The 27,133-nt window shown below is 43.1% G+C and overlaps 1 protein-coding gene across 3 annotated transcripts in view; it reads right to left on the bottom strand.

Moving 5' to 3' along the window:
- Positions 1 to 7,190: 7,190 nt before the first annotated feature.
- The window catches only part of UTP25 (UTP25 small subunit processome component), a 28,299-nt gene continuing 8,356 nt past the window's right edge, over positions 7,191 to 27,133 (bottom strand). For 2 of the 3 annotated variants that reach the window (XM_061625317.1, XM_061625316.1), the window contains exons 7-12: positions 26,223 to 26,442; positions 23,579 to 23,781; positions 20,311 to 20,493; positions 17,209 to 17,321; positions 14,392 to 14,637; positions 9,144 to 11,213 (exon numbers count right to left, since the gene is read on the bottom strand). In XM_061625317.1, coding sequence (XP_061481301.1) covers positions 10,967 to 11,213; positions 14,392 to 14,637; positions 17,209 to 17,321; positions 20,311 to 20,493; positions 23,579 to 23,781; positions 26,223 to 26,442 — 1,212 coding nt within the window. In that variant the 3' untranslated portion in view covers positions 9,144 to 10,966. Of the gene's footprint in view, positions 8,645 to 9,143; positions 11,214 to 14,391; positions 14,638 to 17,208; positions 17,322 to 20,310; positions 20,494 to 23,578; positions 23,782 to 26,222; positions 26,443 to 27,133 lie in introns of those variants that run through there. The other variant, XM_061625318.1, reaches the window with a different exon arrangement.

A 27,133-nucleotide genomic window follows, 5' to 3' on the forward strand; every position in this document is an offset into this window, starting at 1 on the left:
TTGACAAATCTCTTTAGCTGTATAGATAAGAAAGTAATAAGCGTAGACAGGAGAATGCTTGCCTGTTAGTCCGTCTTTCTTTAAAGAAAAAAAAAAGGATCACTTATTCAGCTGAGCTAGCTAGAAATCCTCGCTCCATCCGAGCTGCTGGAAGACCTTCTTTCACAGACAATTCTGACGAATTCCAGTCTCCAACAATCACAACAAAGCTGTGTGGGAAATCTCACGTTTCTTCCTTATCCGGAAGAAATTATCCCCAGTCAAAAAAGACCCTTCTGACTGGATTTAAAACTGAAAAAGTTTCATCCAAGACGGGAGCCCGTCTCAGAGGCTGCACAGGCGGAGGGATCCTCCTGGGAAGTGAGCCAGCTGGGTTTCTGAACAGGGTGAGTTTCTTGCCAAGCACACTTCTTGGGTGCTTGCTGCTGCTGCTTTTGTAGCCAGAGCTTCCTCTAATGCATTCTTGAACGTGAGCTGTCCTTTTGCAAACAGACGCTTTTGCAGGCCCTCATCATGCAACCCACAGACCAGGCGATCACGCAGTATCTCCTCAAGGTTTGGGAAACTGCAGCGTTTCGCCATGGGTCTAAGTTCAGCAACATACAGTGACACACTCTCTGTTGGGACCTGATTTCGTTTGTAGAAAGAATTACATTGTGCTATTTCAGACAGTTTTGGAGAGAAATGTCCTTGTAAAGCATTCAGGATATCCTCATAAAATGTATTAGCAAGTTTTGCTGGTGCTATGAGGGCCTGGGCTAGGTCAAAGGTGTCCGGCCCACAGACACTGAGTAACAAAGCACACTTCTGACTCTGTAATGCCATTTGCCGTGATCATATCACTCCGGTGTTAGTAGATCTACACTGGCTACCAGTTGTCTACCGGGCCCAATTCAAGGTGTTGGTGTTGACCTTTAAAGCCCTATACGGTTTCGGCCCAGTTTATCTAAAGGAGCGCCTCCAGCATCACCAATTATGCCACCCGACAAGATCAGCCACACAAGACCTTCTCTCGGTCCCACCAGTTAAAACAGCTAGGCTGGTGCGGACCAGAGAGAGGGCATTTTCGATTGTGGCCCCCGCCCTCTGGAATTCCCTTCCTTTCGATCTTCGTCATGCCCCCTCCCTGTTTACGCCGGGCCTTGAAGACCTGGCTGTTCAGGCTGGCCTATGGGATTTCTGAGATGGGTTAGCTTTTAATGCTGTTTAGTTTAATTATTGAATGTGGTTTTCTGTTTTATATTGTATTCTATTGTGTCAATGTATGTCGCCTAGAGTGACCGTTAATTCGGCCAGATAGGCGACTCATAAATAAAATTTTATTATTATTATTATATTTGCTGCCAAGTAAAACTCCAGCCTGGCTGCATAACTTTCCCACTTGGTGGGACATGCAGGGTTAAATTCTTCAAGATGCCCTTGGGTGGCCATATTCCACAAGATACACATTGACCTGGAGTGCTTTGCAGTCGTTTCCACAAGTCCCAAACTGATGTCCTAATCCAGTCTAAGGAAAAATGTGCTCTCCCTTTCAGCCTCTAATGCAGTGGTTCTCAAACGTTTTTGGTTCGCGGTGCACTGTAAAACATATAAAAATTTTCTGGCGCACTTAGTGTACAAAATTAAAAATTATATATTTTAAACTATGAATAAAAATAACTTAAACTATAGAAAACTATTACTTACCCTATACAAATGGGTTTCTTCTCATTTTTAAAATACACTTTCATAATATTTGAGGCACACCTAGCCACCTCTTAGGGCGCACCAGTGTGCCTGGGTGCACCATTTGAGAAACACTGCTCTAATGCATGAAGAACACTGCTCTAATGCATCATTTCCCCCTCTATCCCTTCCACAGACTTAATAATAATGATGATGATGATGAAGAAGAAATTGTTATAACATAGTAAAGGGCTAAAATGATAGCCGGGCTGATTGACCTGCTTTTAAATTTCATAGCTGATCATTAAAAATGTGACTACATATCCCTTATTATACTAGGATGGAGAATGAGTGCAGTGCTAGAGTCAGTGCAGATGATGCCTCCTGACCTCTTTTCTCCTAAAAGCTGAATAGCACGGGAGTGGGACATCAACCCGTCATCTCATAGGTTAAGGCTGGATGGCTTACACAGTCCTCTGGGTGTTCAGGACTCAAAGCTTTCTTCAGGCATGGCCTAATTTCCAATACTTTGTTCCACAGATTAGAAAAGAGGACCACTCGTAAATTTCTCTTAGCTACCTTCTGTTGCTGTTCCCGGCACACTTGATATCATCTGGGTCAACAGATGGTTTTTACGGTTCATTTCAAACTGTTCAAACAGTCAAGCAGCACAAATTGCATTAATTCCTATACAGTTTGAGAATGAACAGCCAAATATTCTGTAAAGCCACACCGTAGGTGGGAATCAAGAGATTCTCTGCTATTACCTATCACCTTGCAAGACACAGTTGTGAATTCAAGGTGTTTTAAACAAACAAACAAACAAACAAACTTTTTAAAAAAGATTACTAGTGCAGCACAGAAATATTACCTGCCACAGGGGTTTGCTTCCTCAGGTTTACATTCCTTTCTCGGCAACCTCATGGGGACTGCTATGAATGTAACTATTAAGGTTACATTCCAGCCATGCAAAAAAGGTCAGCAATTTATATAATACATACCCCACCCCCATCCCTCTCCATCCTCCACTCAGGCAAGCAAGATGTTATGGAAATATGCAGCGATATTCAGTCTCTGAGCTGCATGTATGCCAGTGTGTGTATTTATCTAAGCAGCAGGCTTTTACCCTGCATTTAGATCACTGAGATTTAACACTTAGTAAAATAAGAAAAGCTACTTTATTTATAGAAATACATAGTTGATAGGAAAAGCATACCTAGTTCTAACTAACTAACTAAGTTGGAAGTGCAATGCCCAGACTTGGGTATTGCCCTCATGGCTCAGGAGAGAGAGCAAAGACAAAGATGTCTCCTCTCTCCTCGGTCAGTCAAATAAGACAAAGGAAGAAGGGGCAGGTCAGATTCCCTGAGTATATCAGTTTACAATAGAAGGAAGTCAGGTAAAGAAGAGCACAGATAGAGGTAGGCAAGGCTAGCCAGCTGGAGGACCCTAACTCTATCTTCCTTCTGGAATACAAACCAAAGATCCCAAACAGGAGTTGCTCTTGCCCCACTTCCAACACATGAGACATTATCACAGTTTGAGGGCACATTCCAGCCAGCCAGGACAGGGTGGCCTGGGGAAAGGTATGCAGCCCAAGAAGAGTTCCAAGGACCAAGTGGAGTGACCTGGAAGGCTGCATTTGGCTGCTGGGCCTGAGAGTCCCCCACTCCTGATCTGTCCTGACTCTGCAAAAAAGAAGTGAGCCCATTAGCCTTCCCTACTGTCCTTGTATTTGTTTTCAAGCCAAGCAAATGCCAAACTCCTTTTTTGGGGGGGCGGGGGGAATCAGAAGAGATGAGGTTCCTGACAAATCAACTGCCATAGTAGGAACAATACAAACAGCTGAGAGATACTGGATGTCCAAAGGAAATACAGACAGCATTGCAGTGTAACAATGTCCTCTTGGATGTTCTCAATGAAAATGGTTTTATTCAAGCATCCTGGGGATCTTTAATACAAGCTGGTTTTTTGTTGTTTTTTACCATGTCAAATTTATTGTATTCTTATTTGAGAAGCATTTCACATATTGCACAAAGGACAAACCCATATCAACAGGAGCAGCAGCCACTCATGGTTGCCCAACATGCATACCTATCGGATGGACAAGTATGACACCTTTACATTTTACAGGGGCTGGGGAGTGGGGGTGCTGTCAGAAGTAAAGAAGGAAGGAGCATTAATATAGGGTGAGATGGGGACTCAGTTGCCCTCCAGATGTAGTGGCCTTCTTGATCACCGGCTATCCTGGCTGGGACTGATGGTAGTTGTAGTCCACCAACATCTGGAGGCCCTCAGGTTTCCCACTGATGGCCTATATTAGTGCTCCTTCCTCTGAATGGCTCTGTTCTAGTGAGCCCAAGGTGTTACTGCTTAATACTCTACAGATGTTTTATTCCAATAATGTGTGCTGTCATTCCAGGGATGAGGAATAAGTTCCCGGTGGTTTCCTGTTAATGTTTTGGACCACAATTTCTTTGGCTTTCAACACCCAATAAATTAACACACAGCCTTAACGCTGAAAGCTTTTCACAGAGGGCATCAGTGCTCTAAGAAGAGACAGTTAATATGGCATTATTTAGCTTAGGGCTCTCAGGAGACAGGATAAGGTCAAAGCAACTAAGTCAAAGGGGCAGCCCCTTTTCAGTTCAAACAACACAATTGCATGAAAAAAGATACAGGGAAGATGGCTTATTTTTATCATTTTACATGCAGGAATCTGGTTGAGAGCAAACTGGCTCTAGTCTAGATTGACTCTAACTCTTAATCACCCTATAAAACAGTACTGGATAGTGAAAAACACACAAGCCCATATTTTGTGTGGTGGGTGTCCAAGCCTTAGGACTGGGATAGCCAACGTGATGCCCTTCAGAGGTTGTTGGATTACCACTCCCATCATCCCTCACCATTGGTTATGCTGGTTGGGGCTGATGGGAATTGCAGCCCAGCAACCCCTCCAGGGCCCCAAGTTGGCTACCCCTGCTTTAAAAGCACTCTCAACACAACACAAATAACACTGTGAGTGAGGCAAATGGATTTGGTCTGCTCCCACAAGATGTCAGTCCTATGGAACCATGACCACAGTTCCAGAACCCAACCTAAGCCCCATCCACCCGTCTGAACTGGACCATCCATTGGGTGATGCAGATGGCAACCTAAGTAAGCAGTCCTCAAGTTTCTCTTTTAAAAAGGGAAATGAAATGAGAGCAAACCAATTCGTTATGATTATCTGAAAAAGCAAACAAACCAGGCATCGTGAACAGGATGACTTCGATAAGATGGAATCCCTGTTGTTGCCAAGGTCCTACAAAGCAACTGGCTTAACCTTTAAACTGCCCTGCCATCATCCCCCAAGTTGTTATCCTTCTTTAGGTTCTTCAGAGGAAAGACACTCATCTCTGATAAATACATCCTGAAGAGAGGGACATGAAGATCTTTAATCCTCATTTCACTGCCTCCTTTTGTGTCTCCAACCATGATTTAGGCTGAAAAGCATGCAGATTTTAAATATAAAATGTTAGCATCTCACTACAAATACAGTAACAATCCCTATTATTTGTGATGGCTATGTCGGGTGTTTCAATGGAATTGCCTCTATATTGCTGCTTTGTTCCTGCACTAGAGGAATTAGTTATATACAGTTAATTAACTTAGAGCTAAAATAGAAAGCAACACAACAGCAAAGACTAATGAACCACAGCTCTGCAAGGAGACGTTGACATTTAAAGGACCCTTATAATAGAGTCACTATAAAAAGGTTCTTAAAAGTTGTGGCAATGCTACTTGCAAATATGATGGCAATATGCAAAGAGGCAATAATGTTTACAGGAGACTGATCTCATGTTTGATACCGATCGTTTATATTTATTTTATTTAACAAAATTTATGTACCACTTGATTGTAAAAAACCTTAAGCAGTTTACAAGAGAAATTAAAATTATCTATAAAACAGTTGAAAACAAGTCATTACAAACTTTAAAAAGACAATTAAAACAGTAGTAAGCTAAAAAGATTCACTAATGAGCAAAAAACCTTGCAGTTTAAAAACATACCTATAGCCAACAGATATTTGCCACCCTGGGCTACTGCTGGGAGGAAGGGCAGGATATAAATAAAATAAATAAATAATATTTCTAACAAACTTTAAAAAGCAGGGAAATTGGGCAGCTATAGTGAATGTACCAGGGAAGCAGGAGACCTGAACTCCTCTCTGAGATATTGTACTGCCCTACAAATTGGTCAAAATGCAAACACCATTTGGGTTGGTCTTTCACAGTCCAATACACTTCCTGTGTAGCTTGGAAGAGTTTGGTAACATGTGCCTCTGAGCATATGGTGAGTGGTGGCAACACCTGCCAACTCCAAAGATGGAGAATTCTCTTTTTGTATGTTTGTTGGTGTTCTTCTTACTTTGCTTCTTTCCTGCGCTACTACTGTTTCTACAGAAAATCTAACCTAGAAAATTATATTTCTCTCATTATTCATCCTAGAAATCTGTGTCAAATTTATTTTTATTAATTTCAAAGCCTTTTTATTGGTCAATGTCATACAATGGTGAAGACAGCCTTTTGTGTTTTAAACTGGAGGTTATGTTCTATTTCTATTTTGGGTGCATTAACAGAAAGAGGAAGACCAAATAAGAGATGGATTGATTCCATAAAGGAAGCCACAGACCTGAACTTACAAGATCTGAACAGGGTGGTTTATAACAGACGCTATTGGAGGTCGCTGATTTATAGGGTCGACATAAGTCGTAATCGACTTGAAAGCATATAACAACAAAACAGTTGAATCTGAAACTGCAGTTTGATGTAAAATCAGACTGATTAAAATATGTTGCTACTTAAGCAATTACTCTAGCTGTTAGAAAAGACAAACTTGGCCTGCTCAGATGCAGGTTTTCAGCCTGCTATGCTTAAACTGCTCCACTTAAGGAAAGGTGGGCATGGTCAATAAAAAACATACAGCACACCTAGAAATTTGCTAGAATATATTTTACCTCCCACTTGCGCAAATTGAGAGACTCCTCATGTCCATTGGAAACTATTCTGCAGAATAGTCAGTGCCATTATTCCACAATTGTTTTTGGAGCTTTTTTAGTGTTGCAAAATGTGGCTGTACTTCACATATTTACAGAAACAGAAGCAAAAGAGAATGATTTACTCTAGGAAACTTCACTAAAATTGCAAAGTAAATCAAACATCTTTAAAGTGACTATCTGAACTATATCAACTGTCTTAATATTGTTGATTCCTCCCTGCTAAAACAAGATCAGCACAGCACATGTCTTGTTTCTGTTATTTGGCCTGACTGCAGGTGTTGCCACCACTCACTATATGCTCAGAGGCATGTTACCAAAGTCTTCCAAGCTACACAGGAAGTGGACTGGACTGTGAATTGTGTTTGCATTTTGACCAATTTGTAGGGCAGTACAATATCTCAGAGAGGTCAGGTTCCCTGCTCCCCTGGTACATTCGCTATAGCTGCCCAACTTCCCTGCTTTTTAAAGTTTGATAGAAATATCTGCTGGTTATAGGTAAGTTCTTAAACCACAAGCGTTTTTTGCCTATTAGTGAATTTCTCTGCTTTTTAAACCAGGAAGAAAGAAATGGGATCCTGTGCAAGTTTGCTGAGAATGTATTGATCATTTGCATGCTTATTGAGTTCAGTGGGATTTACTTCCGTGCAATCATGGGGGGTGGGAGAAGAGGGAGGGAGGGCTAGAGGGGACAAGGAAGGAGGAAGAAGGAAGGGGGAGGGGAGGAAGAAGGGAGGAGGAAGGGAGATGAAAGGGGAAGGAGGAGAAAGGCAGGTCTGATTATTTGCATGCTGATTGAGTTCAATAGGATTTACTCCTGTGCAATCATGGTTAGGATAGGTAAAACTGACCATGGAGGAAGAGGAGGGGTAGGGGAGAGAAGGAGGAAATGAGGGGAGAGGAAGAAGGAGGGGATTGAAAGGGGAGAGGGAGGGGCAAAGGAAGGGGGAGGGAAAGGGCAAAAGGGAGGTAATGGGAGGGAGGAGGGGCAGGTTTGATCACTTGCATGCTTATTGAGTTCAATGAGATTTACTCCCATACAATCATGTTTAAGATAGGTAAAACTGACCTAGGGGGAAGGGGAGGGGAGGGGGAAGGATGGGCAAAGAAAGGGGGAGGGGAGGGACAAGAGGGAGGGGATAGATGGGAGGACGAGGGGAGGGCAGGTTTGATCATTTGCATGCTTTTTGAGTTCAATGGGATGCACTCCTGTGCAATCATGCTTAGGATAGATGAAACTCTCTTGGCTGTATAATTAAAACACATTAACATGTATGCATTGGGGTAGGGTTGTGTGAGGATCCCACCTCAGACCACCACCTCCTGTCAGGTCCCTCCAGTCAGGATCCTCGGTTTTATTTGTTCTCTCTCTGGCTCTAGCACAGATCTTGCAAAATCCCACTGCTAGGCAGCACCACCAGGCACTCCCTGTTTCACAATATTGCCTTAGGACAGCGTTACCCAAACTTTTTCGACCCAATGCCCCTTTGCAAAATCTTTTTGTGCCCAACGCCCCCCTCAGATTAAGTATATGCCAATGCCTCCTATTCTTCCCTTAACATATGAGTAATGCATAAAAGGTATTTTCAATAATTATTACTGATCTGGAGTATACTTGGATAGTAATAGTCTTAAGTCACCATGACTAACAATATCCAAACGGTTTCGATTCTTCACTAGTATGCGATTCACTGCACTAAATCCTTGTTCAACGAGATAAGAAGATGGAAAGGCAATATAAAGAAGTTTTGCTTTTCTCCATAGAGCAGGAAATTTCACATGATGTTTCAGCCACATGACTTGATGTCCTCTGCTGTTGAAGATTTGCTTAGATTCTTCATCATTTTGAAGCTCAACAATTTCTTCTTGCAAATAAGTTCTTGGTCTTCTGCTTTACAAATGAATGGATTTGTAACAACGGGTAGCGAGTGTGTCCCATTCCTGAAGAAAACCAGCGAATAACTGACTGTCTGCGTCACCCATTTGCACACGACACTCATCCGTTGGAAGAATGCGCCCTCCACCAATACACTTAGCTTATCAAACACTCTCTCGTGATTGGTTCCAACAACCCTCAAGACAGCATCGGAACATTACCTAGTGCCGGGGCATGGCTAATATCCCCATTCCTTGATATGACACTGGCCGCTATTCAGAATTTCTTTACTAAAGAGCACACACTATTTATAGTGTTATTTCCATGAATTGAGACTATTAAATACATTTTAACTGGGGACAAAACAGTTTAAAAATTAATCATTTGTGTATTAAATAAAATTAAACTTAAATGCTTCAACTGTTGCATCAGACCGCCAAATCTCAATGCCCCCCTAATGAACCCAAACGCCCCCCTAAAGTTTGTAGTCACACCAACGCCCCCCTGAAAGGCTGTAATGCCCCCCCGAGAGGTGCTACCACCCACGTTGGGAATTGCTGCCTTAGGTCTTTGCCTTAGTCCCCTTCTGGCCTTATTGTTACTTTGTGTCTGGGTGCACTTGCAGCCACAACCCCCCTGTATCTTTGTGCCTATAAAGCATACAGCCCTGGGTTGCCCTGGATACTTGATGATACACTATCTCTTCACTGCTGCCACCATTTGATACTGTTTCTCCGCCTTGGTAATTACCCTGCCCTCCCTTCTGGTCTGTGTAAACCCCAGCCAAGGATCAGGGTTTTGGTAAACCAAGAATAATATTTATTTTTAAACACCAGGAAATAACAAGATTACTTTAGGTATATTTAACAAGTGTATGGTTTCATATAGTGTCACTCTTTATGTTTCCAGCCATATATAATCTGCCTCAATACCAGCCAAATATAATCCAACCCACAACCAAACAACCAACCGCCCCTCTCTCAACTGTCATTCTCTCATTTATACCTTCAGCCACTCAAACACTCAGCCAATCATCATACAGCATTCTCCAGCATTCTAGCCCATGTACTCCCCCCTCTCACTCAATCCACTTACCATGTATATTTTAATAAACCTGCACTTACCATATTTACAGTTATCAAAATACAGGGGCATCACAGCTTGCCTCAACAAAAATGTTTTAAGCAGGTGCCAAAAGGAATACAGTGAAGGTGTCTGCCTGATGTTAATAGGTAGGGAGTTCCAAAGCATAGATGCTGCCACACTAAATTAATGATTTCTTATTAAGAGTGAAATGAGTATTACGTGGCATCTGTAACAGTGCCGGTTCGGCAGATCAAAGTGGCCGAGGGGGTCATATGGGGTATGATGGTCCTGCACATAAACTGGTCCCAAACTGTTAAGGGTTTTATATATTAATAGTAATACCTTGGACTTGGCCCATTAGCAAATTGGCAACCAGTGCAGATCTCTGAGCAGAGGTGTTATATGCCGACAGTCTCACTCCTGTCAGCAACTGTGCTGCAGCATTCTGCATTAATTGCAGTTCTTGGGTCAAGCACAAGGGAAGCCCCACAGAGTGCACTGCAGTAATCCAGTCTTGTTATCCAGACAGTGAGCGACTGGCTGTGTTTTTCTGGGCACAGTAGCATTTTGATCAGCAACTAGTTGTACTGGAGATCACTTAAGAGAAAAAGGTGGAGAATGGTGGCCTAGAGCCTCAAGAATAGCTTGCATCTGCTTGTCCCCTATATCCTTTGAATGGGACTTCTCAGGGGGATGGATTTGAGCCAGGGTCTGCTAGTTGCTTTAATAGAACTGTACTCTATTAGATAGTATATTGATTACAGCATCTCTGACCATTGTAGTCAAACGACATCTGAAGGGTCACAGCTTCTCCATCCCCACAGAAAAGAGTTCAAAACAGTCTTGGGTACTAGTTCATGATTTCCATTTCTCCATCCATAAGACAATCATATAGGTTAGTTTTCTTTCCAACGTGACTGATGGTGCAATGCTAGAAGTGAGATACTTCAAAAAATAAAGCAGTCTTTGCCATCCCCAAATGGAAACAAGACTCAGCACCGTCTGTACCGATATCAGCAAAGGCACAGGACTGGAGAAGCTGTGATTATTCTGTACAATACTTGCATGTAAAGATGACATAGTCTACTGTAGCAGAAAAAAAGAAATGCACACTTCTTGGGATATCTTTATTTCTTCACTTAAAATATATGCTTGTCAAGTGTGTCCTCTAAAAAAACCCCAAAAGCATTACAGGAGAATAACCTTATTCTTCTAACACTCATTCGAGAAGAAAAACAAGGGCCCAATACTAAGCTAAACAGTCCAAGGAGTCCATTCAAAATTTCAATCCACCACTTATTTCACTCCGTTTCCCCAGTGACAAAAAGGTGCACGTTTTTGGAAGACTGCAGCATTTGGGCCGCCCGATCGACACCCACCACTGCAGCCATCTTCTGGGCATCATATTTTGAGTAAAGGACCGTACAGGTCAATGTGGCCTCTTCCCCACTGCCTGCCAGCTTCATCATATTACAGATCTCGCTATAGAAATGGGGATAAGTCGGCAGTTCATAAAAAATAAGGTTCTTGATGCCTCTAATCGAATACCTGAATAAAATTTAAAAAAAAAATGCACTCAAAGTTTATAGAACTCTTCAACTGGGCAACACAGAAATTCCTTTTCAGAACTGAACAATTTACAGATGGATCAGTCCTCTCTGTAACAGCCTCTGGGAATTTCAACAAGGGAAAGGGGACTTTGTTTTGTCTAGCCGAACTCCAGGGCCCTCAGGTCTCCTTAGTGAAGCTTGTGAGTGTTCGCAACACATGCTGGCAAGATGAGGGGCTATATTCAAAGAAGTGCTAAGGTGAACGCTCTGTTTATACAAGGATTTCTCCTTGTGCCATGGAATGTTCTCCCCCTCTCTTCCCTCTGTGATCCCCCTCAATCTGCTCTGGGGATTCCCCCAGCCCTCTGGAGCAGATTTGGGGATGGCATCGAGCACGCAGGCAATAAGGAGAGGGGAGGAAATCCTGATGCGCTACTGCAAGGATTTAGTTGAATATCAGCCTAGGACTAAAAGGTACAATGCAGAGAGGTAGAAGTAGATTCTATAGACTGGAAGCTACCAAAAACATGGCTTCTGCATGCCAGAACAGCTCCTTTGGGCTACCTATTGAACTTCGTCTCCACCTTATTGGTTTGTTTTTAATATTTGTTTGACCCTATAACAAAGTTCTCTGGGTGGCTTACAATAAATTAATGCAAAAATAAAGCAAAGTCATAAAATCAAAAACTATTTAAATACAAACAAAAACAAACCTCACCGCACCCTCCAATTAAAACACAGATATAAGTACTAAGAGGTCCAGCCTATGTAAGTTATTTAAAAGGCTTGGGCAAACCAAAAGGTCTTCACTTGGTACTGAAAAGGCCACAAAGATGGTACCAGGTGAGCCTGGCTCTTCTGTAAGCGAGGTGCCACTAATAAAAAGACCCTCTCCCTGGTGGTTATTCACTTCATTTGGCAGAGGCACCTGTCGCAGGGCCTCCAAAGAGGATCCTAAGGTTTGAGTCGGTATATATGGAAGAAGGCGGCCTTTCAGGTAACCTAGTCTCAAGCTGTTGAGCAGTTTAAAAAGTTAAAACCAACACTTGGAAGTGCACCTAGAAATAGAATGGGAGCCAGTGAAGCTGAAGAAGAACAGGTATAACATGCTCAAACCACCCAGTCCCAGTTAAAAATCTTGCAGCCCTGTTCTAGACCAGCTGCAGTTTCTGGATTGTTCTTAAAAGGCAGCTCGGTGTATGGTGCGATGTTCTATACTGCTTTGTAAATAACTGATGCGGCTTTATTTCATTATTTATGGTAAGTGGTGGGAGGGGGGATTGAGCGTATGGAATGTTGGTATATGCTGTGTGTGATAGGCTGGGTGAATGTGGGATGACTGGTTTATATTGGGAGGTTGGTCAGTTTAGAGTTAGACAGGGATTTGAGAGGGCTTGGTTTGGAGGGAGAGTGTGGGTGTGAGTTGGGTTGTAGTGGGATTAGGTAGGCATGCTGATCTTGATAACTGAGTAAGATATTATATGTTCCTTATATAGTTCATACATCTGAAACCACATGCTTAAGTACTTCAAACAAAAATATTCCTGCTGAAGTAAAATCTGTTCAATAAACAAACTTGTTTGGTTTCCAAAAACACACCTGGTCCCCCGCCAGCTACTAAGGGGCCAATAAGGTGGCAGAATGTAAGCAAATGTGATATATAAGGGTTTCAAATGGTGGCAGTGAATATTTCCTGTGAGGGACATAACCCGGGAAGGAAGCTAACCCATAGTTGTGGCCTTAGGGAAAGAAGAAAAGGTGGGCCAGCGGGGTGAGGCTTGCCTGGAAGCCTGGTGGATATAGCAAGGGCTGGGGACACAGTGCAGCTTTGCTATACATCATCATCATTATCATCTAAATTTATATCCCGCGCTTCCTCCCAGGAGGAACCCAGGGCAGCAAACAAAAACACTAAAACATCATAAAAACAGACAATAAAATATATTAAAACATCTTTAAAAAATCTTTTTTAAAAAGCTTTAAAAAATCTTTAAAAGCAAGTCCAACAGAGACTGGGATAAGGTCTTTACCTAAAAGGCTTGTTGAAAGAGGAAGGTCATTGGGTGCTGAAAATATAATATTTAAGGGGAGGGAATTCCAAAGGGGAGGCGCCCCAGTATTAAAGGTTCCACTTCCTGTGTTGTGCAGAATGGACTTCCTGATAAGCTGGCATCTGCAGGAGGCTCTCACCTGCAGAGCGCAGTGATCGACTGGGTATATAAGGGGTAAGACGATCTTCCAGGTATCCTGGTCCCAAGCTGTACAGGGCTTTGTACACCAAAATCAGAACCTTGAACTTAGCCCGGTATCTAATGGGCAGCCTGTGTACTGGGTACACTGGGTATAATGGGCATACTTGTGCAGTATGGATATTGCACCTATCCCCCCTCATCTGCTACTGCTGGCAAGGTGAAGGTGGTGGTGGGTGGAGGAGAGGTGTGGAAAGGCACAACGTATGGCTGCTCAAAACTCACTCCTCCAGCAAAGCCTTGTCTAACCTGCCATTGCTTTGCCTTTGCTGTATCTCATCCGCTAGCAAGTTAACCTTCCTAGGCCCATTCTCCTCTGTTCAAACTGGATCATTTCTATCCATTTTTGTTTTTACCACTGAATTCAGAATTGTCGAACACGGGAAACTGCCTTATATTAAGTCAGTCCATGGGCCCACCTAGCTCTGTATTGTCCAGTGGCTCTCTAGGGTTTCAAGGCAGGGGTCTCTCCCAGTCCCACCTGGAGATGCAGGGGACTGAACCCAGGAACTTCTGCGTTCAAACCAGATGCACTACTAGTGAACTATGGCCCTTCCCCATTATTAAATAAATATGTACAGCTTTGGTTCAAGCCTCATTTCACCTCACTGTGGAAGAAATCTGACCCTTGGAAACATTAGTTTTTAAATGCATTCAGAATTCATACTATAAGTGTATAGCCTTTTAACCTCTATTTGAGGGGTACTTTTTATTAAGCGCCATCTTCATAGATGGTTGCTGTATAAATAATCAATAATAATAAATATTTACGAAGTCTTCCAATACTGCAGGAAGCTTTCCATAACATTTGTTACCCTAATTATGACACATTATCCTTTTTTGTTTGATTGTTTGGAACAAGTTAGGTTATGACCTCATGCACTCCTCTTACTGTAAAGACTCGGACTCAAGATCAACCCAGCTTACCTTTTATAAAAGTGGAAACGCTCTGTGAAAATCAGAAATTGCTTCTCTCCCTTTAGGAAGTACTGCCTTGCCCTGGAAATGCCAGATTTACTGGTGTATTCGCATATGTGCATAAAACTCAACTCCTCCTTCTTGAAGTAGTTCCGAAGACGCACGTAATCAAAATATGACGGGATGCAGATGAGTGTGTGCGACATGACTGCATCGCGATACTCGGGCAACACTTTGTCAATGAAAAAATGAAACCTGATGAAGAAATAGGGATGTTATTTAGTTTCAAAAGTCAGTTTTCCAACAACTCCTTTAATACAAATTTTAAAATGTGTTTGCATGCACACACACACACACACTCAACACTGAAATGCACATGGGAAAAAATACAAATAATTTGTTACTGATTGCCTGTGCAAAGATCACTAGCCATAGGGAGCTTGCCAAGAATTGTCTTCATGGCAAAATATCACATTGTAGACAAAGCAGCTTATTTCCTCAAACTTTCACAATTATTCATATCTCACCTTTCCTCCAAGGATCTCAAGGTGATACACGGGGTCCTGCCTGTTCCATCTTATCCACACAACAACCCTGTTAGTTAGGCTGAGAAACAATGACTGACCAAAGTTTACCCTGTAACTTTTGAGTATGAGTGGGGACTTGAACCCAGGTCTCAGTCTGACACTCTAATCATTGCATCACCTTGGCTCTCAGTCATTCTCGGTGAGCTTTGGTAGGAACAGGGAGAATTTCCACATAATGTCTGAGTACACACCATACATTTAAAGCATATGGAATCCTAGGTACAGTAGTTTACCCCTCACAGACCTACAATTCCCAGCACCATTAACAAACTACAGCTCCCAAGATTCTTTGGGGGAAACCATATGCTTTAAATGTATGGTGTGTATGTAGCCAGTGTCAGTGATCTCTGTGTTAAGTTGCTCCACTGATGGGAATTGTACTCCAAAACATCTGGAGGGCACCAGGTTGGGGAAAGCTGCGCTGTATGTTACAGCTGTAATGTGGAACACATACTACAAGGAAGTTGTTTTGGTGCCCTCTACAAGGCAAGCTGAAGCTGAACCCTGACAAAACCGAGGTACTGTTCGTGGGAGACAAGGGAAGGTTAGGGGATTTGGACCTGGTGCTCAATGGGGTACAATTGCCCCTGAAAGACCAGGTCCGCAACCTCAGGGTCATTCTTGACTCCCAACTGTCCATGGAAGCTCAGGTTTCGGCTGTGAGCTGGGCAGCACTGTATCAACTCCATCTGATACAGAGGCTACGCCCCTACCTTCCCAATCATCTGCTCCCATCGGTGCTACATGGCCCTGGTCTCCTCTCGCCTAGACTACTGTAATGCGCTCTATGTGGGGCTACCCTTGAAGACGGTCCGGATGCAGAACGCGGCAGTGCGCCTGATTAAAGGCAGCTGCCAGCGAGATCATATCACTCCAGTGCTAAAAGAGTTGCACTGGTTACCAGTTGCTTTGTTGTTGTTGTTATGTGCTTCCAAGTCGACTACGACTTATGGCGACCCTATGAATTAGCAACCTCCAATAGCATCTGTTGTAAACCACCCTGTTCAGATCTTGTAAGTTCAGGTCTGTGGCTTCCTTCATGGAATCAATCTATCTCGTTTGGCCTTCCTTGACCTTTAAATCCCTATATGGTTTCGGCCCAGTCTATCTAAAGGAGCGCCTCCAGCATCATCAGCTATGCCGCCCAACAAGATCAGCCTCAAAAGACCTCCTCTCCATCCCATCAGTCAAAACAGCCAAACTGGTGAGGACTAGAGAGAGGGCTTTTTCAGTTGTGGCCCCCACCCTGTGGAACTCCCTCCCAAATGATCTCCGCCATGCACCTTCCATGATGAGTTTCCGCCGGGCCTTGAAGATCTGGCTCTTCAGACAGGCTTTTGGGGTGGGCTAGATTTTATCTTCATTGTTTTTAGATTTTTAATGTCTAGGTATTATATGCCTATTTTGTACGTCGCCCAGAGTGGCTGGACAGCCAGCCAGATGGGCAACTAATAAATTCAATAAATAAATAATAAATTAACTGACCTAGGAAAACAACTGGGACCAGCAACAAAATGTTGTAGTGTGGAGTAGTTCTTGTTCAGGGTTTGAGCTATGCCGTCTGCCAGGATGCTGCATTCTATTGTTGCCACACCCCTAGCTTTCCACAACTCCCTCTGCCCCAGCCCCTTTAGTCACAAAAACCATGCCTACCGAGCATGCTCAGTCCTCACTGTGCTGTTCGTGGGGTCCCCCCCCAAGATTTTCTGTACTTCAGCAAACCTTGGGGTTCACTGCTGATACCTCGTTCTTGTGCATAGATGGCACCATCTTGGCCACATAAGATCTTCACTCAGAGGAGTTTGCTATTCTCTGAATGATCATTTTGTACTGTTTTAAAATGTGTTTATGTTTCTGTACACTTCCCCAATGTTTTGCAAAAGAATGGCATATAAATTACCTTTATAAATAAATAATAATTAAAATAGTATATAGAAGGGGTGAGCAACCTTAGGCCCTCCAGATGTTGCTGAACTACACCCCACTAAGGATGGCCAATGGCCAGAGGTGATGGGAGATGTCATTCAGCAACACCTGGTATATAGGACTAAGGGTGCTATAGCACAGCAGGAGGTAGACCAAAAGATTCAGGTGCACATAATGTTGCCATATGGCAGGCTGTGTGTTGTTGCATTTGGTTTTTTTTAAAATTTAAAACCACACTCTGAGGCTTTCTACTCTGCTGAGCATCAAGTCTGAATCTGTCAGCAGGGGAGCACAGCAGAAAGGACCACATTACCTTGCATCTATTACTGAAACAGAGTTTTGAGCTTCTAGCTTGCGAAAAACGTGAGGAAGCTGTACTACAATGTGACTGATGGAGCCCTTCAAAGGGATGTTCCTTATAGCGACCTGCAAGAAGGAAATACATCAGGGAAATAAAGGTAATGTTAGACCGAGCTTTTACATACGAGATCAATTCTCAGTTAGAAAGCTAAGAGCTGGGACAGATCAGCTCCTCATTCTCTTGATTTCCGATGTTAAGGTGTGAGTGCCATTGGCTTATGTAACCAAAATGACATCATCCCAAGGACTGCAAGCGTACAAGCAATAGGGGGGGCACCCAAAACAGCTCAATGAGGTCTGAGCATGTTCAACAGACACAGAATGCTGACTGGGTCTTGAAGGTGGAAAAATGGAAAATTGCATGGCGGGGGAATGGATATTCTGGAGGAGGGCACTGAACTGGAACACTGTATGACGCAACGTTTTGTTGCAGTTCCCATTGTCTAATTTGGAATACAGACGGCCAGATGCTGTGAGGAACAAAGAAGCAGGATAGGATAAGGACAGCTACCTTCATTATTTAGCCTCAGCAACTGGTATTCAAGGGTGTACTGTTTGTGAATATGAGCCATCTCTGTTATCTTTTTGGCGCCTATTGAAGACTTTCCTCTTTCAACAAGCCTTCTGAGACCTATCCCAGTCTGCATCTGTGTTGGAATTGCTTTTTAATATTTTTTTAAAAAAACTTTTTTTAAAAAAACAATGTTTTTAACCCTTTAAGATGTTTTTAAAACTTAAAAAAATGTTTTTAAAGTTGTTTTGTTTTAATGTATTTTAAGGTCTGTTTTTATGATGTTTTTAAGTGTTTTTAGTGCTTTTGTTTGCCGCCCTGGGCTCCTGTTGGGAGGAAGGGCGGGACAGAAATCAAATAATAAATAAAGGCTTCATTCAGCTGCCAAGGTTAGTGGTACTTAATAAGACAATTTATTCTCCATGAACTTGTTTAATCCCTTTTCAAATAAACTAACATGATGAGGTGTAGCGGTGAGTTCAACACATACAGTATATCAAGAATTGTGAAAAAAGCATCACCTCCTTCTACCTGTCATCCAGTGCCAAAGAAATGCATTCTTTTAGAGGAATTCTCACAATCCGTGCTTTCTCCACTACAATCACCTCCCCATTTCATCGCCTTTTCTAAATTAATGAGGCTAACATTTTCTAGAAGCAAACTGGTGTCTGAACATACCTGCCTTTCCACTGCAAAGTGTCCCCTGTGCACATACCCTCAGCTCAGTGGCTCCAGTGTATAGTAAGCGACTGTTGCACACACAGAGCTCTGTGTGACCAGGGACTGCCCCCACTACAATAATGGGCATATGCAACATATACAACACATTGAACTGGTTTGTACACACCTAGTACAAACTTCTGGAGATATCATGGCCGCTTTGCTCCTCCTGCAGTCCTGCTGCTGCAGGTAAAGCCATGGTTTGGCTTGGTATGTTGTTCAAACCTAGGCTCGTGGTTTGTCAAACCTGGGTTTGGGTAACATGCTAAACCAAACCATTGTTTAGCTCACACAGGCATGCCTGGGCCCTCGGGCATCAGACTGCCCCGGTTCATTTACTGCATTTAGATCCCACCTCTTTCTCCAAGGAGCTCAAGGTGACATACATGATTCTGTCACTCCTCATTTAATCTCCACAACAACCCTGTGAGGTAAGTTAGGCTGAGAGGCAGTGACTGGCCCAAGGTCACACAAGGAGCTTCGTGGTTCAGTGAGGATTTGAACCCTGGTCTCCCAGGTCCTAGTCTAATACCCTAACCACTACACAACATGGCACTGTCAAGTTGCTGGGCACAATTCACTCCACAATCCAATGCCGGCATGGATCGCATCCCAGCCTATGGAGCAGCCCTTCTGGGCCACAAGGACCCTCGGCCAGTGCCCGACCTGGCTGCCCGCTGAGCTCACAGCAATGCAACAGCAGCAAGAATGGAGGAGGAGCAAAGCAGCTGCGATTTCCTCTCCAGAAGCCTGAGCGTGGTTTGGCTTAGTGTCAGGTGCAAACTGAGCCATGCTGAAGCAAACAGGGCAGTGTCTATTAATGCATATCAATGCTCTACATAGCTCTGGAGCATGGCTAGGATGCCTGAAAAAAAAACCACATTAATCATAGCTTCTCCAGGTGATACAGAGACAGCATCTCAATCAACTACTTTTTGCAATTTAAGATTCTTTTTTTAAAAAAATATCTACTACTACTTTGCTCATTGGAATTTTTTTCAATAGCTAGTCCCAGATGCCTAAATGTTTTGCAACAGCCTATAAGATCTGACATCCGTGGTCAGCAACCACCATTCCACTTCAAGAAGGATGGTTGGTCATGGTCCCTTCTCCTCCTCTTCCCAAAGCAGGATGCTGGCAAGTCCCAGGAGTGGAGTTGCTACTTCCCCTCCACACACACACACCACAACCACCTTTGTGCCTCTAAGTTACCAATTAGAGGAGGCAGGAGGGAGAGAAGGTATCCATCGTAGGATTATGTTGGTGCCAAGGATGCTAGTTGAAATATGACAGGCGCCCACTATCTATACTTTCTGGAAGACATTTTTGTCTTGACAAACATTTCTAGCTGGATGAAAAGGTCTCTTAGGTGTACAATCTGTATTTTTTTTTGTACTGCTTTAAAATTATTTTAGCCGTTTTAATTATATGACTGTAAATGCCTTGAAACATGTATGTCAAAAGTGATTAATAAATGAAGATTTAACAAAAACAGATTTGTTTTAATGCAAGGGAGTTGGCAGTTAGAAATTTGTTAAAAAGGTTGCATGGCAAGGTTTATACTTCTTGACATGAGGGGGGATATAATATTTTAACAAACACAATTCAATATCAACTTGGCAGCTGGAGACAAAAAGTAATAAATGGTAGCAGGGGCAGCGATAGCCTGCAGTCAGCTTGGTTGGGAAATTTAAAACACATTAGAGATGGAGAGATTTGTTATCTATATAAGCCCACAAGTTTTTTCCCCCCTTGCTGCAAGGTCATAACGAACAAGCCTTCTTCAATTCCATTCAAGGGCTACAGACACATATATGCACTCACCTGTCCCCTGTAATTGAAGCAGTGCTTATTGAAGATGGAGTTGATCTGAGGATCCTGGAGGGCGCTGAACAGCAGCGTTTGCCGATAATACTTGGACCAGTTATTCAGACTGAACATTCGCACCCGTGAGAAATCCACCCCGTGAGATTCCAAAGGCAACAGGTTAATGTGGTTAATCAGGTGCTGTGAGCATATTAAAAAGAAAAGGCAAGGTGTGCATCATTCTGTTTCCATTTGCAGGAAGAGAAAAATCAAGGAAAGAAAACCCTAAGAAGTTCATGTATTATTTATTTATTTACTACATTTCTACCTTGCCTTTCTTTTCATGATAGAAACCCAAGGCGGCTTACACATGGTTCCCAAGCAGTCTCCCATCCAGGCACTGACCAGACCTGACCCTGCTTAGGGTGCTGGCCTCTTGTGCCTTCAGACCATAGCCTGGGATGTATTATATTCAATATTATATGTATTATATTAAAAGGTCACATGAATATTGGACTAGACACTCTATCCTTTGCCAGCTTAAGCTGGGCAAGAGATTCAGCTCAGTGATAGAGCACCAGCTTTGCATGCACAAGGTCCCAAGTTCGATCCCTGGCATCTCCAGTAAGGGCTGGAAAAAACTCCCGTCTCAAACCCTGGAGATCCACTGCCATCCAGAGCATGGGTGTAGTTGTCTGGGGTTGCAGGGGGTTGTAGACCCCTTACCTTTTTTGGAGCAGGGTCCCAGCGAGGTCCCCACATATGAGCCAATTATGAGCCAATTATCATGAAAGGGGAATGTGTTAGCAACTGAGACAAGTCCTTGTTCTTTCATGCTGGTTGGAGCCAATCAGCATGAAAGGAGGGGAATCAGCCACGGCAAAGACACTTGTCAGTACCAAACACACAGCCTCTCTTTTCATGCTGATTGACTCCCAGGGACGTCTGTTGTAGCAGAGTGTGGAGTTGGAGACAAACACAGAGAGCAAGGGACACGAGAGAAAGAGGAAAGGAGTGTGGCTGTGAGGGGCATGGTGTGACTCCCATGAAGGGACCCTGCACTTCTGAATTTGCCACTACACTATTGGTACAGAGTAGACAATACTGAAATAGAAGAAGCAATCGTCTGACTTGGTATATGGTGGCTTCCTTATGTTCCTATAGGGCCATTGCCTGTTGTAGTTAAGAAGCTCTTCTTGCTTCTCAAAGCTCACTTGTGGAAAACTGGTTCTGAAGCATCCAAGAGACTGGCATCTATCACTGCAGCATGCGCTTAGTGTCACAGAGTCCACAAAAATCTGATTTGCTATAACTGATGTATGAACAGTCTAGCACTAGAAATAATAAGAAATGCAATATTTTAGTTGGATCCAATGTTCTCAGTTAGCCAAAAGAAACAATGCAGAACAAGCAGAGATCACAGGAGTTGCTGATGTTGTTTTGTGCGTTTGCCACATCTTTACAACTGATCTCCACTAAGTTCCCGAGATGGCCTTGAACCATCTCTATCTCGTGAATGCACGGGATTGAGGATTCTTGCATCTTCTCTTGGTCCATATCTACCCAGATAACGTATATGACAAACATTGCAGTGACCTGAGCTTCCATGGTTTTTGTCGTTAGGTCTGACCAATTGGGCAGAGATCCCACCTAAGAGCCTCCTTGGGTCTAGGGATATCTCAGGTAAATCATGGAAGATTAACAAAAGAGGAAGACCAAACGAGATGGATTGATTCCATAAAGGAAGCCACAGACCTGAACTTACAAGATCTGAACAGGGCCGTTCATGACAGATGCTCTTGGAGGTCACCGATTCATAGGGTCAACATAAGTTGTAATCGACTTGAGGGCACATAACAATGATAAACACATCTAATCTACTTTATTTTATGCTACATGTGGACATAGCCATATATCAGGTCTCACACAGCACATACACGGGGGATCGATACCAACATAAAACATTTCAAAGTACAGCGTGCATCACATTACATTTCCATCAGTAGAGGAGTAATCTCACCCTCATTGTATGTGAACCTCAACACTCAGAGTAGATGTTCTCTTTGTTCTTCAACCAGTGTCAGGGACAACTGGCAAAGATCCCTAAGGCTGTCTGTCTTTTATAGCTTTTGTTTCTATCTACCTATACTTTGTCAGTGCATGCTTGTATTAATACTATTGTTTCTATCTTTTATCTTACATTTCAACTCTTATCCTAACCCTGCATCTTGATGTGATGTTGTATTCTGATACCGTCTCCTGACTCGCCTCTTAACTGCTTCAGCCATACATACACACAATTGTTAGCTGAATGTCGGGACTCCTTATTAAATGTTGATACTTTATAGGGAATACTGACTTGGAACTACAGTAAGCAAACCTCAAAGGAAAAAACCTCAAATGCGGTTTGTGTTTTCCCTCTCATTTCAGCTTGTACCTTTTGCAACATCACCAATTCTTTTCCACATAATAAAGAGCTCAAGATGGCCAATTTCTAGAAATAGAGGCAGCCTACGACATTCCCTTAGAAAGAGCTTCCCACTATTTTCTAGCATAGAAAGGTAAGAAGAGCTGTGCTGGATCAGGATTAGTCCAGCAGCCTGTTCTCCCAGTGGCCAATCAGATGCCTATGGGAACTCCGAAGGCAAGACCTGAGGGCAACAGCACTCTCCGCACTGGAATTCAGGGGCATCTTGAATCAGGCAATGGAGGTAGAAGACAGCCATTGTGGCTAGCGTCACTGATGCACTTATCCTCCATGAATTTGTCTAAACCTCTTTTAAAGCCATCCAAGTTGATGGTCATCACTACTTCCTGCGGAAGCTTTGCTGGGGAAACTTCAAGGAGAAGTCTTGCCTGTTGAAGGTAGCTCACCTGCTTTCTTTCATTTGGTGGTGGTGGGGAGGAAATAGGTCATGCTAAACTTGAAAGCACTCTCAGAAAGCCAGAACACATGTCAACCCATTTAATTCAAATTCAATTAACATTTGTCACGTTACTTAACGTTAAGATCTATTAGCTGTTTACTGAATCACATAACTTGTCAACCATGTTCACACAAAAATGTGGGAAGTTGTATCGTACAGAGTCAGACCATTGGTCTATCTAGCTCAGTATTATCTACACAGACTGGCAGTGGCTCACCAGATTTCAGCCAGGAGGGTCTCCCGGCCCCACCCGGAGATGCCGGGGGTTGAACCAGGGACCTTCCGCATGCAAAGCAGGCACTCTACCACTGAACTACGGCCCTTCCCATAGAGTAAGAAGGGGTGGGGAGAAGCATTACCAAAACATGCTCCCAGTTCTGCATTAGGTAGATGTCAGCTTCATCGATGATAAGAATTTCTATTGACGAGAGGAAATCATAGTCTCTTTTGTTCTCCCCCTCAGCTCCAACAACCGTCCTCAGGCCAAGGGGAGATGCAATGACAATATCGCAGGAGTAAAATGGCGCATACAGTCGCATACTCTTCTGAAGAACAGCAACACCTGCCCAAACACACACACAAGCAAGATCACATCGGCCAGTCATTATTCCAACAGTGGACTCTCAAGAATATCCTAGAATGCCCAAGTGAAGTCTTGGACTCTGTTGATTTTTTTAAAAAAATTAAATTTACATTTTTTAATTATTATTATTATTATAAAATACAACCATTCCCTTCTATCTGAATCATGCTGGTGATGGCAGAGAGCTGAAAAAGCATTGCATCACGACGGTCGCACTTGATCACTGCGGTTGTATGTATAGGCCAGGGAAAGGGAACCTCAGGCCCAGCTGCCCGATGCGGCCCTCCAGCCCTTTCTAACTGGCCCCTGGGATACCGCCGAGACCATGCCTCCTTCCTAGGGCACAACCCTCACCCCAACTCTGCACCCTGTTCAAGTGCTGTTGCACGTTGTTGAACTGTGATAAGGCCTCTTGCTTGCCTGGGTGGAGAGATGTGAACCTGGGAGTGCACGCAGAACCCCCCGACTGAATGAAGCCTAATATACAAAAAAGAAAGAATCGCATCTGTCTTTCTGTCCAATGCTCCCCACCCATCACTGGCATGCAAACCCCCAGAAGGCTGCCTATGAGTGAATGTGGCCCTTGGTATAGGCTCAGAATGGAGGCACTGGTTCATTCAACCAATCTCCATGCAACCACTACCATGGCGTGAGCTCACTGGTGGCTCCAGGCACCCCTGCACGCAATTGAGACCAATCTGGATAACAGGCCTTTCTTTAGTTGACTTGGTTGAATGGAATCAGATCAGCTGCTTTCCCCAATTCCAAACACAACTACAGGGTCACCATTAAGTGACACTTAATGTAGCCACCAGTGTTGCAGAAATGAACGCAAGCAAAGTTCATAACTGTGTTAAAGAGAGCACCTCTGCTTCTTTCAGCAGGGCTTGCAAGTAGGTAAAGACACATTTGTACATGGGAGGGAATCCTAAAGGGAACCATTTGGCAACTAGATTTAATGAAAATGAAGACCACCAGTGGCAGTAATAAGGCACTGCTTGCCTCTCTTGCTGCATTATTCAATATCTTTCATGAGACAATACCTTCAAGTAACATTAAATGCGAAGGGCACCTTCTCAAAGCAGGAGACCTAGACACCAAGCCACAGTGAAATACTCTGCATCATGCACTGATAAAGCAGCATGAAATTTCCAAAACAGCCTTGATATTTTCTGCTCAGCCAACGTTCGGACTCACTGCACCTGGAGAAGCCACAGGAGAGCTCAGCTGGAAACCACAGGCATTCTAACCACACAATCACCATTTTGCAAAGGACTACAACATCTGGATTATTCACAGGATTTCTGCTTTCTTCAGATCCCTCCTGATTAAGAGCTACAGGGCAAAGCAATGGTTTCAACAATGCAATCAGATTTGATTTCAGTCTTCCCAGGACTTCATTTTGACACAGTAGGCTGATTTGGGGTTCAACAACTCCCAAATAAGAAGTGTCACCACCTATGCATCCAAAATGTTTATACAAATTGCAGCTTCAGTGAGTTAGTCCTGGAGGTAGATCAGAATCTGGCAACTGGTGGCCCAGGGGCAATCTGATGCCTCCCTCGTATGCCACCACTCACTCCTCAAGTGGGGGGTTGGGCCACAAAACAGGCAAGCAAGAGGTAGAATCATAGAGTTGGAACGTACCTTGGAGGTCATCTAGCCCAGCCTGCTGCTCAATGCAGGATGCAACTACAGCACCCCTGACAAATGGCTGCCCAGCCTCTGCTTAAACCCCTTTTGCAAAAGGAAATCCTACCTTACCGTAGTACCCTACCAAGGGAGTTTCTTCCACTGTCAAACAGACTTTTATCATCAGGAACGTTCCCCTAATGTTCAGCTGAAATCTGTTTTCCCTGCATTTCCCTCCCCAACCCTCTTTGGTTTTAGCTCTGCTCTCCAGAGCAGCAGAGAACAAGCATGTTCCATCTTCTGTGCGATATGGTTTGAGGGAAGACTGCAAACAGTGAGGTCAGAAGCAAATAAAATACAGAAAGCAGCATGGTCAGTACTTTTGGCTTTCCCTTCCTTCCAACCTCACTGCTTACAACACCCCCACATGCAGCTGATGAGGTAGATCATAGTCCACGAAAGCTTATGCCATAATAAATGCTGTTTTTGCCATAAATGAAACAGCCCTAAGGAGTCAAAATAAGAGAACTTATATTAAAAATGAGACAGAATTTACAAAGATGAAAAAAATCAATATCAAAGATCAGATATTATTTTGGGCTTTTGGTCGGCTTTCATTTGGCATTCAGGAGAAAAAACCTGGTAAAACATGGTTAATGTTTTTTAACTATGTCACATTTTTACTGGCCAATGCAAAGAAAAACCCCACACACACTTCCTTTATTGTAAAAAAACAAACTATGTCACATTTCTTAAAGCTAAAAGGACTGATGTTAGAATTTTAGTACCTATCCTGAAGTGATCATCAATATTTCCAGCAAAGACAGCTTCATAATCTTCCGGCCTTTTCAGATTTGGAGGTCTCTCTTCTGGATCTGAGCCAAACTCCCCTTTGAACCGTTTTTTGTTACTCACATCAATTTTCTTTTGAGTTGCTGATTCAAGGAGGCTGATGAAAATCTGCACCACACGTAAAGCAGATTCCCGGAAGGGTACCACTATCAACACCTACGCAGAGAAATGTGTAAGGAAATCCATTTTGTGCAAGAAAGATTTTTCAAAAAAGATGGAAGAGGCATAAGCATGCTTCCCCCGGAACATGCACATACACAAACAAGCCTTGCTGTATCGTAGATATTTTGGTCTGTCTCTTCTTTAAAAAAAATTCCCTACAGGAACACACTGCTGTTAAAAAAAAAAAGGCAGAGCTGTGCCCTTATTGAACTTTAGCTGACTGAATACTAATTATAATATTTATTTATTTTCTTGCATAATTTGTATCCTGCTTCAATTACAACATAATTTTATCTTTGTTCCCAGGGCAGCTAACAAAGTAATAAGACACAATCAAAATATAATAACAGAAAATACCGTAATAAGGGAAGCACACCAAACTAAAACAGCAATTGTCCATTCAGATAGTGCAGTAAGAATAAGAACTTTTCAAAGTTTAAAAAGTTAAAATTAAAAATTCTAAAAAACCTGGGAAAATAGAAATGTTTTTGCCTGGTGCCTAAACAACAGCAATGAGTCTCCCTGGGGAGAGCATTCCAAAGGGGAGGAGCCACCAATGGGATGGTTCTCTCTCCATTTGCCACTCAGACTGGGATGGGCAGGGGGTGGACAACGTCCTCAGATGATATCTCAGTCAACGGACAGATTGCTGCAAAAGGTGGCAGTTCAATAAATACCTGGATCT

This window comes from Rhineura floridana, chromosome 4, assembly GCF_030035675.1.
Source record: "Rhineura floridana isolate rRhiFlo1 chromosome 4, rRhiFlo1.hap2, whole genome shotgun sequence".
Classification (NCBI taxonomy): domain Eukaryota; kingdom Metazoa; phylum Chordata; class Lepidosauria; order Squamata; family Rhineuridae; genus Rhineura; species Rhineura floridana.